At 38.9% G+C, this 19773-nt stretch overlaps 1 protein-coding gene and 1 long non-coding RNA gene across 12 annotated transcripts; one reads left to right on the top strand and one right to left on the bottom strand.

The window, feature by feature from the left end:
- The first annotated feature begins 505 nt into the window (after nt 1-505).
- Nucleotides 506-1535, top strand: LOC131329303 (uncharacterized). Its single transcript, XR_009200712.1, has 2 exons — nt 506-703; nt 1314-1535. It is a non-coding gene; the product is annotated as an uncharacterized LOC131329303 (long non-coding RNA).
- A 4713-nt stretch (nt 1536-6248) lies between these two features.
- Nucleotides 6249-19382, bottom strand: LOC131330321 (protein LAZ1 homolog 1). Of its 11 annotated transcripts, XM_058363863.1 has the most exons (12): nt 19137-19382; nt 16083-16144; nt 15778-15829; nt 12417-12571; nt 12176-12232; nt 11164-11272; nt 10384-10568; nt 10220-10308; nt 9869-9951; nt 9696-9784; nt 6999-7244; nt 6249-6900 (listed from the first exon to the last, which is right to left on the bottom strand). In XM_058363863.1, the coding sequence occupies exons 1-12, from the start codon at nt 19237-19239 to the stop codon at nt 6613-6615; spliced, it is 1518 nt and encodes a 505-aa protein (XP_058219846.1). In that variant the 5' UTR covers nt 19240-19382; the 3' UTR covers nt 6249-6612. The 11 variants fall into 11 exon arrangements, with proteins under 11 accessions (XP_058219846.1, XP_058219843.1, XP_058219845.1 ...); XM_058363860.1 differs by having other exon boundaries at nt 9696-9951; XM_058363862.1 differs by having other exon boundaries at nt 9696-9951; nt 15787-15829.
- Between the last annotated feature and the right edge of the window lie 391 nt (nt 19383-19773).

Below are 19773 nucleotides of genomic sequence, written 5' to 3'. Positions count from 1 at the left end.
TTTTTCTTTTGATTGTTGGGTTAACCTCCTCTCGTTTCTGAACCTGGGATTTTAACTGAGTGTAGGACTTGTAGTGGTGCAACTTTTGGTGTTGGTTTCAATATTTTTGGGTTTAAGATGAAAGAGTTATGATTTTTCAATCAATTTTACTTATTCTCGCGTAGAATCTGACAGCACCGACGGACTTTGGTATAATGGCCATAACTCCTAGCTCGGGACTCGAAATGACACACCGTTTGTTTTGTTAGAAACTAGACACATAGAGCTTTCCAACGACACATCCCATGCATCATGGGTATGTCCGAGCGATAACAGATTTGTATCTAAAGTTGACCTAAATTCTGCCTTTGCACCAGTTTTTACTGTTTTGTTGAGTTGGTCTGTTTGGTTGAGATTGTACACTTGTGGGTCTTTATATTTGATATTTTTGGGTGTGTTGGAGTACCTTGGAGTATGGAAGAGGTGTGTGAGGTCTCCCGGGTATGTGGGTACTCCCAGACACCTCTAGAGATTTTGGTGACTTTGTGTAGTGTTTGCCCCATTAGCTAGTGTAGAAGGCATGTTATGATTTGTTAGTCTAGCATTTGGTTTAACATTCCTAGATGTTCATATGCTAATATGGGTTAACTTGTGGCTAGGTAACGAGCCGGTCTTTTAGGAGGTGCCGAAACCGTAAGTTTGGCATACTCCAGTCGAATGAAAGGTGAGTGTGTCTGATATGGTTCTTCTCAATAAGATATTGCTATGGTGATATGTATATATCTTGCTAATGGTATTTTAGCTTTCAATATGATTATCGATATGTAAATAATGCGGTGGAGGTGATTATATATCAATGATATCATGCTAATCGAGGTTTAGCTATTGATATAGATATATGTGGTCGAAATTGTATATCATGCTATATATTGTTTTAGCTAATGGTATGCATGCTTGTTGTATGTTGATTGTACCTGCGAAAGGATTGTGGAGTGAGTCACGCCATGTCGTATGCCATTCCGTCTAATTAACGGAGGTTGGGAGCATGGTTTGCGGGACACAATGCCTTAGGTACATGGGAATGTGGCAGACGTGTCACTGCATGCTTGTGTGATTTATATTCATGCTGTCGTTGATTCAGTTATTGCTATGTGGTTGTTTATTGGATAATATTGCTATGTTTGGCAGATGTGGTGGTTATAACTAATGTACTCATATGGGTATTGCAGTTATGTTGGTGGTGAATATTCTTATTGATATTATTTTGGGTATTGTGATATTTACCGAGCATTTCTATATCTCACACACTCTGGCTTTCCTTTTTGGATTGCCAGGTAGCAGGTGGCTTAGAGTGGGTCCACTACTGGTCAACGCTTTGGAGAGTGCTGAGACTAGCGTCGGGTGATGTCTTTGGTTAGATTGTTGCGTAGCTGATTCGTCTAGAAGCTAACCTAAATGTTATGTAATTAATTGGAGAGAGGGATATTTATTATAACTTGTGAGTTGAGGTTTTGGCGTTGACTTGGTTGTATTTTAAGTGAGAAGTCTTCCGCTAAGTTGTATTCTGATTGGTTGTAGAGTGTGGTGTGGTATTTTGTGTGGAATGCCACGTGGCCACGCTGACTCGGGCCCATTCTGGGTGCCGTTTGCGGGGCGAGGCGTGACAGTCTCGGTGGGAAGGTCGAGTGTTGGATAGGGATCGCAATGGGGACAGGTCAGGGACGGGGGGTACTACCTCCACCCCCTACCCATTACCCCCTACCCCATCCCCAACCCGATCCCCAATGGGGATTTATTTTTTTCCTCCATCCCCGACCCAAACGAGGAACGGGGATCCAAAACGGGGATTCGGGGATTCGGAATTCGGGCACCTGTATTTCACAATTTCAGCACCTAACAGCATATACTAGCATGTGAAAGCCGAAAGGACTTGGATTGTTTTGTATTTTTTTCCAGGGAAAAGGGCTGAAGAAACAGTACTAGTAACGGTTGTTGGTTGGCCAACAAGTTAGGATTCAACAAATCTCCACAATCAGAATTAGAAAAGCCAACAAAATAAAATAAAGTAAGGTATCAGGAACGGCCATATTTATCACTTTTTATATATAAATATATATATTTCGGGGATTCGGGGACGGGGCGGGGCGGGTAACGAACGGGGAACGAGGACGGGTAGGGTTCGGGGCGGGACCTATCCCCGTCTCCTACCTGATCCCCGAATTTTTTAAAAAAAATTCCCCATACCCTACCAAATCCCCAAACGAATCCCCGAAGTTCAGGGATTTTTAGGGCGGGGAACGGGGCGGCTTCGAACGGGTCGGCTGAGATTGCCATCCCTAGTGTTGGAGCTTTGCCCCCGTTTGACAAGTTTCTCGATGGAAAGGCCGAGCTTCGGGGCTTCGACCCCGTTTGATAGGTTTCTCGATGGAAAGGCTGAGCATCTCGGTGGATCCCTTTATTATTCTCGGTGGTATGGCTGAGCGCGGACAAGGCTTCGACCGGTTTGTAAATATCTTTATCATTCTCAGTGGAACAACTGGGTGGAAGAGGCTTCGGTTTTGCAAAGAGGATGGTCTAGTTTTCATCATACGGTGATGCAAAAATATTGAGGACCACTCCAATTTATTATGAGGACGGTCTGGTTTTCATGAACAAGAAGGATGGGTCTTTGAGGACTGGATGGTCTGGTTTGAGAAACACGTATTCGGTCCCACTGAACAGTTCAACTCCTTGTGCCCGCAGAAGGTGCATGAGAAGTTAATGGGCTATTATGGTGGGCCGAACCCAGTTTGGCCACGGGGTTGGCCCTCAAGTTGATACGGCAAGGCTAGGAGACGAACGTGACAGGTTGGACTCATGCTCACGATTTGGGCCTAGGCCCTATGCGAGTAGTGGGTTGAGCCGAGAAGAGGTGGACCGGACCAAAGGATTCGGCCCATCGGTTTCAGAGGCCCGGTTCGTGAGCCCAAGGACCGAACCTTCAGGTTAGGCCAATGGGCCGGTTAGGCTTAGAAGGTCGGTTCGACCCGGGTGGGGGCTGCGTGGAGATCCCTCCAGTTGGTTCTAGAATCTTCTAGAATTAGGGCTAGTTTGGACATGTGTCGTGCACACCTGGTTTGGAGAGTAAGTATATCTAATATACTATAGAAATGTATGTGAGCCTCCAACCCCTCAATCCTAAATTCTTAGATTTTTCATTTTCTTTACAAATAAAAAACCCCACGTCTACAGACTTTGCTGACAAAACGGTTTTTTTAATTTTTTTTTTTTAAAAACCACCTACTTTTCCCAACTGAACTGCAAAGAAGTGGAAGAAAAAAAAACTGCCTCATATCCCACGATTTCCTTTCACAGGAAAAAAACTGAAAACAACTCAAAAGAATCATTTCCATAGTATATTAAAAAAAATCAAAAACCCCCCTTTAAGCATTGTATATTTCCTTTAAAAATCAAACACCCCCCACGTTAAGGAAAAAACCTAAAAAAACAAACACCCCCACGTTAAGGAAACAATCAAAAACCCGCCCTGCCAAATTTCCTGGATTTTGTACTTTTTTAAAAACAATAAAAAAAACCAACCCCTTTACACGTGTTCCACCACCCAAAACAATAAAAAAAACCAACCCCTTTACACGTGTTCCACCACCCAAAACCAAAAATCCCACCTCCCACGTTCAAGATTCACAATACATGCAGTCGCTTCCATCCAATCCAAAACCAAAAACCGCTCCACTTTCAAAACCCAGTACACTCCACGTTCAATTCTCTCTCCACTTTAAAGACTCACGGTGCATGTCAGTTATGAAAGGAAAAAAATTAAAACAAAACAGAGGAAAAAAATACCCACCCACGTCCTCATTCTCCTCTCTTCTTCTCTTCTTCCACACATCCTCATTCTCCCATCTTTTTCTCTTCTGCCACTATTTAAACTCTTCTCATGCAATTCCTTCTCACTTCTTTCATGAATACAACTCTTCACTTTTCCTCTTCTGTAATCCTTACCATTTCCGTACTCAATAAAAACTTTTATAATTTGCCAGCAATTGTTGCCACCAATGGCCATACGTATGTAAGTCCACCACTCTATCTTTGTCATGTATCTTCACTTCCCCACAGTCCCTCTCCTAATTAATGGAACTGTTTTGACTTGTTTGTTTTTCAGTTTTTGAAAGTAAGGGACTATGTTCATGGACTATACTGAATTAGTGGATTGCAAAATTCACTACAACGTTTGGTTTAAGTTCTTATCAACTACTCAAAGGTTAAAAAAATAGTATTCATGCACTTTTCTTGCCTTTTTTTTCTTTTTCTTTTTTTGATATTTCCACATCCTCTTTCCTAATGGTGTTTTCACTTTTTTTGTCTCTAGATTTTGATTAAGAGTTATATATTTTTTTTGAAAACCGGATATTTTATGAGAGATCTTTCAGAATCAGGTTCATAATTTAGAGGGAAGGAAACAGGGAATAAGAAAGGGAAGGGACTCTAAAGTCAGACTTATTCTTCGCTTAAACATATAAAGTCAGACTTATTCATAGTTAAATTATTAGCGTTCAACCCGTTCTATGCACGGACAAAACTAACCTGTTATAACATTGTGCCTGTTCGAACCTATTTTTTTTAATTGTCATGTGCATCGAACGGGCACAACGCTAGAATAAGTTAGTTTTGTCCGTGCATAGAACGGGTTGAACGCTAATTTGTCTATAAGTAAGAGAGGATAAACCCTAAGAAAGGTACACACAATCTCATACCCGATTATAGTACTCTCTCCTTCTCTTGTATACTGACTTGCTCGTCGGAGGGGCGTGGGGCGACCAACCGCCTTACGCCTTGGTGTAGGTGCGACGCAGAGCGAAGGAAGGCGTGAGGTACGACGCAGAGCGAAGGAAGGAGGATCCGAAGGAGTCCAGAGAAAACCACACCACAGGGAGAGTATTTGAAGGTGAAAAGGGACAAAGAACAGTGGAAGGGAAAAAGATGGTATACAGGTGCATCCACTTTTGGAGCACACCGTTTTATTCTATTTCTTGTCTTTTTAGTCTTTTTTCAACCTACAACTTTTATTGAAGTTGCAAAATTTGTACTATGTTTTTAAGCATTCAACATTAAAGTGTTGGATTATACAGATAAAAGTTAAGTTTATAAATAGAAATATAATTTTTAATGCATATTTTGCAAATAACGGCAAATTCGAGACGATACCCGGTATTATTTTGATACCTGTGCGTACCATACTGGTAACAAATCCGATACTATGTTTGGTACGGTATTTAAAATCTTGTATCCAACATGTCTGCAATACGAATACAAAAGGCAGGCAAACGTGGCCATGCTTAGACTGTGTATGGAAAGCCTTTCTTATTAAGAAGTGTATTTGGCAACTATTTATCTACATATTAGGAGTTTATTTTAATGTTTGATTATTTTGATCAAGCTGCGATACGGATACAAAAAGCTGGGATATACGGATACAAATGGCAGGCAGACATGCCCAAGCTTCTTAGACTGCGAGTATAGAAGCCTTATTGAAAATGTAATTGGCAACTATCTATATATGCATTAGGAGTTTATTTTAATATTTGATTATTTTGATTTCATGAGGATTCTTTGACTAATAACAAGAACTTAAATAATGTAATTGGGAAAGTTTGATAAATGAGAGTTTTTTGAGAGGTAGGATTGTGACCATGGTTTGAAATAATGGTGATACGTAACAAAATCAGTACGTACGGAGTCCCAATACAACCGATATTGCAGTGTAAAGGAAAATTGCATACGTATCGGTGATACCTTAAGGTCTTGGCTGATACGTAACGGTGGTATCAGTTTGTTACGGCCGATACAATCAAAATTACGATCGATACGGGCACTTAATGACGGTACCAGTGATATGTTGTACGGAATTTTAAAAAATCCACACCTCCGGTCACTGATATCATTACGATATGACTGATACGCCCCCAAACCGCGACATCGCAATCGATACCATTATGGAGACCGCTACCGATATTTCGAACTATGATTGCGACCCTTGTGTGTACTTCTTCTCTATTACATTCCTCATGCCAATTAAGAGGGGTCCCCTCTTAGAATTTAGACCAGTCCCCTCTTAGAATTTAGACCAGTAATAGCTATGCTTGCAGATAAAATGGAATCTTAATGCAAATACAAACTCTAGAATTGCCATGTGAGGTTAATCCTTGTGTATGTATTTTAGGATTTACAACTGAGTTATTGAAGTCTCTGCCATGTGTCTTGTAGGTATGAAGTCAAAGCCATTACCTGCTTCAGTAGCAATTTTTCTGTATATTTCCGGGCTCTGCAGCAAAATCCATAATCAGAAGCCAACATCAAAGCTTCTGCTCTCAGATTATGCACACATCTTCCCTGTGGAATTGCATCAAGGGTTCTGGTATTCCTTAGAAGTATGCCTACACAAGGAACATCCCATAAAGAACTACACATAATTCTGCATTATCTCATGTACTCAGCCATATATACGAAAGTAAATGGCAAACCATGAAAGAACAGAGATCAAGCATACTTACCAAAGAATATTGAAATCACCAGGTAGCCCTATTCAGAGTCTAACTTATATTTAACTTCTGTATTGACTAAAGAAGAGAAACTTTATCTAAACCGAGATGATGTAGCTTTGGTGTGGTGATGCGGTCTCTTCCCCTCCGGTAAACCACTGTCACTAACAGACCCTTCGACAAGGTTATCATGTACTTCAGAGAATTCCTTTGTCCATGTATTCAAGGGGATAAGATAACTATCATCCTTAGAGTTCTTTCTTCGCTCCTCAAACCGTTTCACATTTTCTGATATTTGATGAAAAGTTTTGTTTATTGTTGCAATCCCCCTTTCAACTGGTTCGACAACATGTGAAACCGTGAACTTCATGTCATCTACAATCTAGACAGCAGAAGATACAAATATAACAAGAGTGATCAGAAATTAGAAAGAAGTTCAAAAATCAGTAACTAAAAGAAATCAAACTATATTAATCTCACTATTTCACCACTTCCGACGACCACGTCACGAACACTCTGGGGGAAATTCAAACGCTTCTCTCTCTCAACATGACGAGCAAGGCTTATTCTAGTGGATCTCTCACAATCTTGAACTTCTTCTGGATCTGGGGGTGTGCCTAAGGATGCATAATCAGTCATCACAGCAACATTACGCACACATCTTTCTCCACGCTTGTAAGGTACTGCTGGAAAAACATATAGGTGGACTACAGCAGCAACGCCCATCTGTTTGACAAGTTTAACATCATAAGCCTACAAAACAAATAACTCTGACAAACCTCAATCTCGAGATCCTACTCAAACAAGCAGAAACATACACAAAACAATCCACCAGTAAATGAAAATGAAAAGAATGGAGGCATCAATATTAAGAAGACTGATTTCCTGCATTCTTCTTTTTGACATGTAAATTCATTTCATGCCGCTGAACTGCAAAATTCAGCAGTTTTTGCTGGTTCATATACTGAAATAGTGAAGCAAATCTTGCAACTCAGGCTGAACGAAACGAGTGTTTTTCTATTGAAAATTCAGCAGTTTGATGTACATAGTTTATAAGCACAAACATTTATGCATTAGGCTTTGGCATCTTAGCTTGGGCGCATTGGGTGTTAAAAGGAGTTTAATTGTTACATGCTCGTTAAACTAGTCTAACTGAAGTTCCAATTTCAACCACATGAAAGCTTGACAAAAGACACAATTTTGTGTTTAACCGTGGCTTATCCTGGGCTTAGATAAAGCAAATATGAATAAGCAGCAAAGTTTAAAAAATCAGATTTATGCATTACTATTGAGCAACAGGGTTGCTGGAATGCAGTAATATCTGGAAAAAAGATATGGAAGAGACATATGCAATGATGAACAAGTATCAGAAACTAAACAGATAGGGGTACCTGATGAAATATAAAGGCGCATACATATCAATGAGATAAGAACATACTACTATGGTAGCATCAGAATGACTATCTATCCATAGAGGTTTTAAACTAGAAATGGAAAACAACCTCCAACCTCTCGCATTTTCCATGGCACAAAAAAGAAAAGGAAAACCTCTGACTATCATCTATAGTGTTCATTACGAAGTCCAGAATTAGGATAAACAGCTAAAATACATGTCAGATGATGAAGAGGAGGCAAACAAAGGTCAAAAAGTATGAGCAACATTAAGCCTCCAGTTGGAAGATAGGTAGAGTTCCCCAATCAGATTAACCAATGGTCAAAATGTCTAAAGAACAGGTAAGTGAAAGCCTTATGCACTGAACTTGAATTCTCAACCAGTAACTATGATGACAGATGGGCTTAGGCCACGTCGGCCCAATAAAAGGAACTCAATTCTCCTTAATCCCAACTGGCAGAATATACACACACACACACACACGGAGCGGTTCCGCGGACAACCAATTAAACACCTAAAAAAATACCCCAAATCTCAATCTCATAGTTCCCGATCAAATTTTTATGATCTGAACCGTTCAATGTGTGCAGAATGTGATTTTAAGGGTGCTCGCGAGAAATTAGCAAAAAAATATGACCGGGAAGTGCTTGTTTTGAGCAGTTTTTAATTGAACCGTTTATCAAATCTAAGCTAAAAAATAAAAATTGCTCAAATCAAGCCCTTCCCAGTCTTTTTTTTTTTTGCTGATTTCTCGTGGGCACCCTTAAAATCACGTTCTGATCACATTAAGCGGCTCGGATCATTAAAGTTTAATCGGAAATTATGAGGTTTTTTTAGGTGTCTAATTAATTGTCACCGGAACCGCTCCGCACACACGGCGCGGTTCAGTGGACAACCAATTAAACACCTAAAAAAACACCCCAAATCCCAATCTCATAGTTCCCTATATATATATGTATGTATATATGTATATATTAGTCCGGTTCCCTTGAGGGATATCCCGCACGGGCTTACCGTGCGGGACTCCCATTTCCCGATCGAATTGGGACGATCCGAGCAGCTCAAAGTGATCAAAACGTGATTTTAAGGGTGCCCGCGAAAAATCAGCAAAAAAAATGATCAGGAAGGGCTTGATCCGAGCAGTTTTTTATTGAACGGTTCAGTAAAAACTGCTCGGATCAAGCCCTTCCTGATCATTTTTTTTGCTGATTTCTCGCGGGTACCCTTAAAATCACGTTCTGAACACATTGAACGGCTCGGATCGTCGCAATTCGATCGGGAAAGGGGAGGTCCGCACGGTAGACTGGTAAGGGATCCCTCATTGGATCCGTGGTGTGTATGTATATATGTATATATGTATGTATGCAGTCCGGTTCAAGTCCACACCCTCTTACCGTCCGCATTATCCTCACCTCCCCTTTCCCAATCCAATCAAATTTTGATGATCTGAGCTGCTCAATGTAATTAGAACTTGATTTTAAGGGTATCCAGGAATGACCAGGAAGGGATTGATTTGACTAGTTTTTTATTGAACCGTTCAATAAAAAACTGCTCAGATAAAGCCCTTCCCGGTCATTTTTTTTTGCCAATTTCTCGCGGGTACCTTTAAAATCACATTCTAATCACATTGAGCGGCTCGGATCATCGAAATTCGATTGGAAACAATGAGGTGCAGACCGTAACAAAATCAGGGATCCCTGACTAGATCCTGACTTGGTATGTATGTATTTATGTATGTATATATAATACCCTGGAATGAACATAGTTTCAAAATCAATACACACCTCGATGCATATGATATAGTCTTGTATACGTGTTTTCAACTCCTGAGCCAATGCCCCTCTGAAGACTCCCATTGAGAAAAGAAAAGCAACTGCCACACCTTGCCACCATGTCAAGAATATAATCGACTTGAATGTCAAGAACTTGGCCAAGGGTTTTATAGGCGCCAACTTACTTTTGGTGACAGAATAGAACTGTACAAGACAATATAAGGCCCAGGTCTGACTAAAATTCAGAACAACTGCCAAGTAAGGATATCTGCAAACAGATTAGAGAGTTTTAGTTTACAGTTACAATGAGAAATTAATTTTTCTATGCTCAACTTAAGAATTTCATTCTTCCAGCATAACTCATTCGCCTGAATAGAAAAAGGATAGTGGGAAATACAGCTACAAGCCTACAGGCTACAGCTTGATCTTTCAATCTTCATCCAGTCATAAAGAACGATTGACGGACTGAAAGACTGTAAGATCAGGAAAGAAAGGATCGCCAAAACAAAATGACAACATAATTAAGGATGTCTTACGCAAATTTCCACTTGAATTGTCCTTCACCATAAACCCCAAAGGATTCAAAGACCATAGCTAGCACAGCACAGATCATCTTCAGAATCATCTGGAAAATAACAGTCTTAATAGATAACCTGAAGGATTTTCCAAATTGAGGTCTAAGAAATAAAAGATCACATACATACTGCACAATGCCAATTTTAACAGCTTGATAGAAGTCCGAACCAAGATGCCAGTCCCTTAGCAAACAATTCAGAGGGAAAGGATGTTCTACAACTCCATAAGCGTAAGATTCTTCAAGAAGAGGTATGCTGGTAGTCACAAGGCTTTGACTTTCCATGTATTCAATTGTATTTGCCTCGCCACCTATGAAAAAGTAGATTTGTCAAAATTAGTGAAAAAACAAGTTTCAATAGCATAGATTGAACATAGAACTTCGAATCAATAGCATAGATCAGCATAGGAAACCAGCAGAGAAATCAGCGATCATCAAACATGTCAGAAGCGTCAGATTGTCTGGTCATCAGATCGTTAGGTCAAGTACGGCAGGTAGTTGGTGATGGATGCCATGTTGATGAGAGAGAGAGAGAGAGGTGTTTAGGGTTGTTAATTAACCCTAACACAAATACTCATTATATAGATTGAGATACTTCACTACAAGACTAAACCAACCAATGTGGGACAAACCACTAAACAATACTCTAACAGAGTTAAATCTTAAGGATCTGTGAAACATGGCGAGTTGTATGTCCATGCAGAAATCCGAAAGCCTTGGATTGAATAAGGTTCTTAATCCAGAACAAAGTAAACTTCTTACCACATGAATATAAATCAGAAGACAATAGAGATCCTTTAACGACACTGGACATCATCGTTTAATTATTCCACATAACAACCGCTATACAATTGGCTATCATCAATAAAGATAAATCAGGGATATTGGGTAGGTCTTCCAACGTACCTAAGCACGCTATGAGATATCTCTCAAAGCAATATAATGCCAAAGCTTCATAACAGTCCCGGATCACTTCATAGTTGAATGCAGCACTTGAATACAATAGTGACAAAAACTGTCAAAGAAAAAAAAAAGAATTGCAGTATTTTTAAGGAAAAGTAGAACAGTTACTAATATTCAAAATAAGTTGAAGAGCATGAGTGCTGTATGCATGAACAGGGGCGTCAAAGCAGCACAACACCAAGTACACCTGATGTGATTGGTAGGACACACATAAAAAGAATGCTACATAATCCCAGCCTACTTGTACATAAACTCATTATTCTGTACCTTTTTGTCCCATGGATGCTCCAAATAAATAAACTAACTCAGCAGAACACTCTTAGGTACAACAAAATCTAAACCCCATTTTCCGAGAGAATTAACCCGTGTACAAAATCTAAGCATTTACGGCTTGTAATATATTGTTTCTCAGTACTTTTGGACATAGACTAATATATTGTATGGAGGGAATGACATTTTTATTTCTAAGTGGGTTCATATAGACATAGTAGTGGCTGCTCATTTGTGTTGTGTTGCAAATTGAGGAGGATCACCAATTCACAAATCCACTTTCGATTCACAGCTATTTCTAATTCATGCAACTTATTCGTATCGCTAACCCACTGAATTGTATCAGATCATACAATACAAATCGTGAATCGTACGATTTTGACAACTATGATATCAATGACGCTGTGTATTAGGGTTAATTAACACCCAATACACTGTTTATTCTCCCTAAACAACAGGAACATATGCAGGGGTACTGTACATTTCTACATAATCAGCAGGATACAAAACAAAGATGATTGCCAATTTGCCAGACATACATCTTCGTTGCATACTAGCAGCACTGATAAGGTAGACCCTTCTAGGATGAATCACTTATGCTAAAGTTAAAAAACCTGCATGTAATTGGATAGAGAGACAGAAACAGAAAACACAAAATGTAGAATACATGGATTTTTATTTATACCGATTCCAGTGCATAAACAGGAACCATCAGGATGAGTCCAATTAAAAATTTCTGCTCCTGAAATCAAATATCAACTTCACAGCAGTCAATTTCAACATGTTTTTTTAAGAGGAAAAAAAAAACAAAAAAAAAAAAAAAAACAGTGCAGTATAATCAGGAGAAAAAAATGGTTTTAGCACCGATGATGATGCAACCAGAGAAAAAAAAAACTTCAATGAGCACAAGTCATGCAAGGACGAACCTCAGGTTGATTGTAGGCTGCTAAATGCTCAAAGATAAGATACATGGAAAGAACAAGAGCCACAAATACAAATATGCTTGCGCTGCAGATCGTCCAGCTGTACAGCAACGTCGGCTCCGAACCCAAGTTAATTAACCACATATCCATTGATCTGCCTGACGACTCCGCCAGGGTGAGAAGGAAAATTAATGAAAATAAAATATCCTTCCAAGTCATCACCAGAATTCAAAGTTTACTACTACTTAAGTTTCCAAACAATGGAATGTGGTTGATAAAGGGCATGCAGCACTTATTATACAATGCTTTTATGTCAATAAAGCATCTAGAAGTTTAGTCAGATGCTTTTGCAATTCTATCAGCGCCCTCCAGTTTAGTTCGGTAACAATGCTTTCAACGGACAGACAGTTCGGTAACAATGCTTGTTTCAGAAGGGGAATGAAATTAGGGAGAAATTTGTAGAATTTGTAAGAGAAAAATAATGCTGCCAGAGGTGATGCTTGCTTCAGAAGAGGAGTGAAAATCTTGAAGGGCCAAGACTAGGAATCTGCAACAAACATGAAAAGTATTACCAGTCCCTTCGTAAATATCTTTAAGTCCGATTGGAAAAACATAATACTACATATACCTCAACTTTCAAACAACGGAATTTCAGTTCCTAAGGTTTACCAATAGAATTCATTAAAGAAACAATATTCCAGTCACAATCTGGTCTCTCACTCCCAAGGAAATTTCCCCACACATATCTCAAACGCCTGGATTGTTGGAATCAACTTTGGCTGTTGGCCATCAAATATTTCCCCAACAAGAGAAAATTACCTCTAAGGATAGAAAAGTGCATGTTAATTCCCATTAAGGATGAATTTTATTTACCTCTAAGGACAATCACATTATGAAGATTATCCTTTTACCCTTCAATAAATACAATTTCATACTTCATTATTTTTTCCTATTATAGAGTAGGGCACCCTAGGTTTAGGCACTTTCATAGGGTTTTAGGGTGCACTTTCCTATTATGGAGTTTTAGTAGTTTAGACACTTTCATAGGGTTTAGCGTTTTAGGCTCTTTCATAGGATACTCTAGGGTTTAGGTTTAGGCACTTTCATAGGGTACCCTAGGGTGTTAGGTTTAGGCGCGTTTTAGTGGTTTAGACACTTTTATAGGGGCAATTTTGCAAAAAAATTCCAGAAATACTGAACAGTGCATTTCTATTTTTTTCTGGACCTCCCCACACCCGGCCACCCCCCCCCCCCCCCAAAACAACTGGTAGAGTGTCAAACATAGATAACCTTGTTGAAATCAACATTTCACAAGTACTCTTAATTGAAATTGTCATGCCTCCGCGGTCATAAAACATCTTACTGTCAAACATAGATAACCTTGTTGAAACCAACATTTCACGAGTACTCTTAATTGAAATTGTCATGCCTCCGTGGTCATAAAACATCTTACTTCCAATATTGTTTTCGAGCTCCAACATCATCATACTACTTAATACAATTAAATGACCAAAATGACACAGACCTAAAAAACCCAAATTCCAACAACATGCTAGGAAGATAAGTCGTGACGGACACGATGCCAATTGAGTTGATTTTTTGTGGAGTTGCCTAAAAAATCAAGAACTCCCAATAAACGATACTGATCATTTACTTTTTGAGTGGGTAAATGTTCATTCTAGTTGGAGGTCTCTTTTGTGTGTTAAACTGCGATTTGTCGAGGTCAAAGCCTTATTTTTAAACTGTTGAATACAAGGAAGAAGGTGCACTGATCATGTACTTTCCTTGAAGCATGTGCAGGTGGTAGACTTGGACCGGTAGTTCTGGGGTGAGCTGGTAGGGTCTACATTTGTTAACCAAAACTAGTAAGTAGCAAGTTTGAGATGCACGTAAGCTCATGCCCAATACACGAGTTTAGCGCCTGGATACTTCGTAATCAACAATGAAATAATGAAAATAGTAGAAGCAAAATGAAACCTTGGGAACAATGACCTATCCTTGGGAGGTTGTCCCTTGGAGTGTTTATGCTTTTCTAGGGGGCTGTCCCTAGCTGACCCATAGTCCAGTTGTTGTGAGGCTTCTGCTGACCAGTGCTGCGGCTGCTATCTCAGTTATTTTACTACTGCTATATCCTCAGTTCCCTACGGTTGCTGCAGCAGATGTTCTACAACTGTTTACTGATCTGTTCCCTAGCTGACCCATAGTGCTGCTGCTGCTGCTGCTACAACTGCACCAAATCCATGTAATTCCAATGCCAACTGGTCCTAGAACATTCACTGCTTGTGAATAATGTGAAACACTGCAGCAGTTTCCTACGAAACATTTGTTTACTGATCTGTTTTGTTGCTGCTATCTGAATTCTACAACTGTTTGCTGTTGCTGTTGCTTCTACTGCTGCTTGCTGCTGTAATGGCAGCAGTTAGCTGCTGCTGCTATTGTTTCCTATTGCTACTGAACAGTTTTTTCCCAAGATCATTCCACCTCTTGTGCCATTCGATGGTTCAAGCAGTTGCAACTAGGCATTCAGAAGATTTGTCATTCGAAATGTCTACCTTTTTTTTGGTTGTTTTCACTTTTCAGTAATATGTAAATTGGTTACTCATAGAGCAATGTTGGCTCTCTCTTATTAGTCAGGTTGCACTAAGTGTAATCTTTTGCCATCTGTTTCGTATCCCTCTATTAGATGGATAGGAAACAGATGTTCTATTTACTCTAGTCTTTTGTAGCCGTTTGGCGTAGGCTTTCTCTTTTTTGTTTTGGTTTTATTTTTGTTTTCCTCATGGGGTATCCCCTTGTAGGCTGTATATTCGGTTAGCCTCTTTTTCTTTCAAGCTGAATTACCCAAAAAAAAAAAACCTTGGGAACAGCATCAATATCACTCTTATTGCAAGAAAAGATGTTGGTGGTGATCAGATTGATATTGAATGGAAATAAAATCCAATCAATATCAATGGAAATAAAATCCAATCAAAGGAAAGGACAACAAAAATGGAACCATTATGATATTGCATAAGGAGATAAAAGTGAGATACAGCCCTTGAAATGACTCACTTCAAAGAGCAATTAGGATTTGGAAGTCGATTTGGTGCAAGTGTTCGAAGCACAAGATACACTCATACAAGCATATATTATAACTTACCATGCATAATGTAGATAATAGGATCCCAATACAGCTAGATTAAGACATTAAGTTCGACGACTGCATAATTCATGTGGCTTAGGTAATAGCATATATCTGTAACAACCCTAAGTATAAGGAAACATTGTTAAAGAGGCACTTGGGTCAATTTTAGATTTGGACTGCGAGGAAACATCTGAAGTGCCAACAAGACCAAAAATTGCAAGCTTCAACCCAATGGGATACTCTTCTTACACTCTTCATCTCGGAAAGCTTCTTTCAGAAATTTGTCATCCTTCTAAAATAAATAATGAAAAATTTCCCATTAGTATGCAGTTCTATCAAATTCTTAATTTGTAACCAATAGAGCTCAATGGAAAAATAGTATTTATGTAGCCGACCCCAATTGATTGGGACAAAAGACTCAGTTTGGTAAAGCTGAGAGTATGTACATATCATGTTATTCCAGATTTACTCTATTCGAAATCCCAAAAACCACAGGGGAAAAAGGAAAAAGAAGTCTCATGTAGCAATTTGATACACTGGCGTACCTCTCCAGCAAGCAGGAAAAAGAACGGGCGATCAACTAAGTTTCCACTAACTAATTTTAAAGCTGCAATACAAGCATATGCAACAGGTGTTATCCTGCAGTTAGAATTAAGAAGCAAAGGCTCATGCTTCTTCTTTATTTGCGCCTCTCTTTTCCTTCTACTTTTTAATAGGTTTGGAGGGCTTCTGTTTCAGAAAAAAGCGAGTATGAAATGAATCATATTTTGACTTACAGATATGCAAGAAGAAAAAGATCTCATGTCCATCAAACAGAAAATACACAACTGAGATGATATTTACACACAGCTTAATTTGTGCAAAAGAAGATTCAGTCTTGCATTCATCAATACATAGCCTTTTCTGCACATGCAACTGTGATGTTTAACACACTCGAAGAAATTGGAATCGACGTCATTTTAATGGGTACTACCATATCATGTAATATAAGCAAGGACATATTACCAGGCTAATACCTAGTAAATAGAAGTACTAAATACAAAGCCTTTTCTTTCCCACGCTACTGCAATGTTTAGCACGTTTGAAGAAATTAAATTGACATCATTTTAATGGGGAAGGACATATCATATAATGTAAGCGAGGGCCTATTGGCAAGCTAGAACTAAATAAGAAAGCAAAGGTACTACAATAGAATTTTTTTTTTAAAAACAAAAACAAAAACAAAAAAGTGAAATTAAGGGGCAAACAAGCCTAAGTATCAATCAATTGTGGTCGGCTGTTTCCTATTGAGCTTTCTCAAGGGCATCGTATTCCGTGATATCCAACTAACCTAGATACTTTCAAACTAACGTCTCTCAAGTAAATTTTGGTCCACCAATACCATAAGCATGCCACTACCCCTAAATACCGCACCTACCGATCTATGATAGACATGTCCAAAAAAATGCCTTAATATATCATCTCTCATCCTATCTTCTATCAGTGATACCCCTACCATCCCACGGTTTTAGTTTCTATTTCTATCTTGCAAAGTGTTACCACACATCCACATCAACATTCAGTTCCAGCTATACTTATCTTAGTTGCATGTTGTTTCTTAGACGCCAAACACTCCATGCCATACTGCGGTACAATACCATTTTCCCTTAAACTTCGTGGTTATTCTACTATCACACAACACTCCCAAAGCACTCTATCACTTAACCCATCCAAATTAATGCGGAGACCTTCCAAATTGCAGAGAAATATGAAAAGACATAATGTGCTCACAAATCTTCAATTACTTGTGTAACACCACCTTCATGTTCTCTATCAACACTATATACAGATGTAGTAGAGCTTCCCAAGCCTGTAAACTCTCGTTCCTAATTTTTTAGAATTTTGCTTTTGTGTTTTTTTGAATTTGAGAGAGGGAGGGGGGAAGAGTTTCTTGGGGGAAGTGGGGAGGAAGGGATGGGGGGGAATGTGTGTGTGTGTGTGTGTGTGTGTGAGAGAGAGAGAGAGAGAGTTCCCAGGGGGTTGGGGACGTGGGTTGAGAGTGTGTGATAATCAAAATTCAAAAAAAAAAAAATACATGGGGTGTAGGAGTGGGTAGTTGAGCCCTAACAGTTAATGCATGATACAGTAAAAGTAGTAAAATTATGTTTTCTATTAGGATAATATTGGTAATAATCTTTGTGACCGCTTCAAAAATTTGGTCACACCAATTGGTGTTCTCTCTTTATATATTGAACAGATTAAAAAAACAAGAAAACACAAAAATTCATAACAGTAACCAATATAGATGTCTTCCCTTGCATTGCATGCGGGCACAAAGCTTGTATTTCACTAACATCTATTTTAATATCTATTGTAACATCTATTCTAATACATAAAGGGAGAACCCCTTTTGGTGTGACCACTTTTGTGAAGCTGTCACAAAAGTGTTTTCCACAATTGCCCAACAAGAAACAATTTTTTACAGTTATGCCGTGTCCTCATTCAGTTTCTTGCCCACTCCCTCCCTCCCTCCCTCTCTCTCTCTCTCCCCCTCTCCATATGCTCGACTCTAAACTGCTTCCCATTTGTCTTCACATAACAATAACTCCATTAAAAATTCCATTTTCCTCGTCTGATCAACTGGCACAAATCCCAGCCATGTCATCTTGCATGAGTTTTCAAACAAATTCAGTTTTCCACTTCCAAAAAGACTATGCAGCCTCTTCTAAATTGGTAACAGTCATCGAAGGAAACTGCATTCGTAAATCTTTTCTATTTCAAAGATGAGAGATTTTTTTTCCTATATGTTCTTTTCTTTCCTTCATAGATATCTCTCACAAATCCAAGATGAGAGACTTAGTTTGGTGAATTTACAAAATTTCAATTTCCTGCCCAGTTTTTTATTTCTTATATTAACGGTGGTTATTGCATTAGCCTATTGTGTCTTAATTGAATAACTAGAGGCCGGGCCAATGCGTGTGCAAGTCGAATTTTGACAAAATATGTGAAAAAATTGATTAGACAATATGTGGGAAGCCTTTGTGCACATTTTGTCCGAACCAGCCTCTAAGATTAATTATGGCAACCGTGTTGCTCATCCTTTCACCTAAGATTAATCGCAGTCTGCTGCGCTGTGTCCAATTTGTTCATCCGCATTTTTATCGTTGAAAAACCTCAAGAATTCTGGCGGTGCCTTAGGTAGTTTTTGCTCCTCTTGGACTTTGTTGCCGTGCTTTTGGATAGATAAAATAAAATAACGAACCAATTGAAGTATCCAATAAGAAATCAAAGAGCCTTTACACCATATTAACAAAAATAGAACAGAGTACCTAACTAATGATAATAAAATTGATTTATATATGTGCACTTGAGGTCTAACAATTGAAGATTGCGGTAAGTCTAGACTATGTGTCATAGTAATGGTAATGTTTTTTGTGATAGCGTTAATGCAGGATCATGATGCTTAACAATAAATCACACAAGTTAAAGCTCCACGACCATCTCTTCCACACAAAGAAACGAAGAAGGGAAAAGAAGAAGAAGAAGGGGAAAAAAAAACAAAACCAAAAAAGACCTAATTTTATGGCGGTAGTAGAGAAACAAAGTGACGGAGAGAATACCAAGGAGGAGAGAACCTAATCCGCAATTCCGTCTCGAAGCAGCAAAGAAAGGGAATATTTTGGGCAACCGTGGTTCTTTACTGGCTGTTAACTGAGGTTTCATGTGCCGGTCTTCGATTCGAGGATCTTCTTTGCTTGGATGAGACAACGTGGGATTTCGTAGATGAGGATGCTGAATCGCTGATTTTGGAGGGGAGGGGAGGGGGAATTATAAGGAGGTGGGATCAGAGAGAGAGAGAAAGGGGATCCGGAGTTCCGGACATAATGTCATTTGTCAATGGTTTGTTCTCCATACGGCACCGCACAAATCGAAAATCATTTCATGGAAAGATTCCGTTTTGGATTAATTAGTACTTAATTTTTTGAATAAATACTTATTTTTTGAATTAAAGATGATGTATTATAAAAAAAATGACATGTCTCGTAAAGAGGAAAAAATAATAATTTTAGTGGAACGGGGCCTAATTGGGTCTCAATTGGCCGATGTTCCAGCGTTTTTTAATCCTCGCTCTCACTTTTTCAGTCTATTGGTAAAGGCTCGTTTGAGTTTGATTCATCTGCTAAACGAACGTAATCCGATCCTCAATTTTTAGGCTCATTAAATAATTGAATCAAATCTAAATATGACAATATTCGT

Source organism: Rhododendron vialii, chromosome 6a (genome assembly GCF_030253575.1).
Source record: "Rhododendron vialii isolate Sample 1 chromosome 6a, ASM3025357v1".
NCBI classification, from domain to species: Eukaryota; Viridiplantae; Streptophyta; class Magnoliopsida; order Ericales; family Ericaceae; genus Rhododendron; species Rhododendron vialii.
Note: the sequence above shows the minus strand (reverse complement) of the source record. Positions and strands in the feature narration are given on the sequence as shown.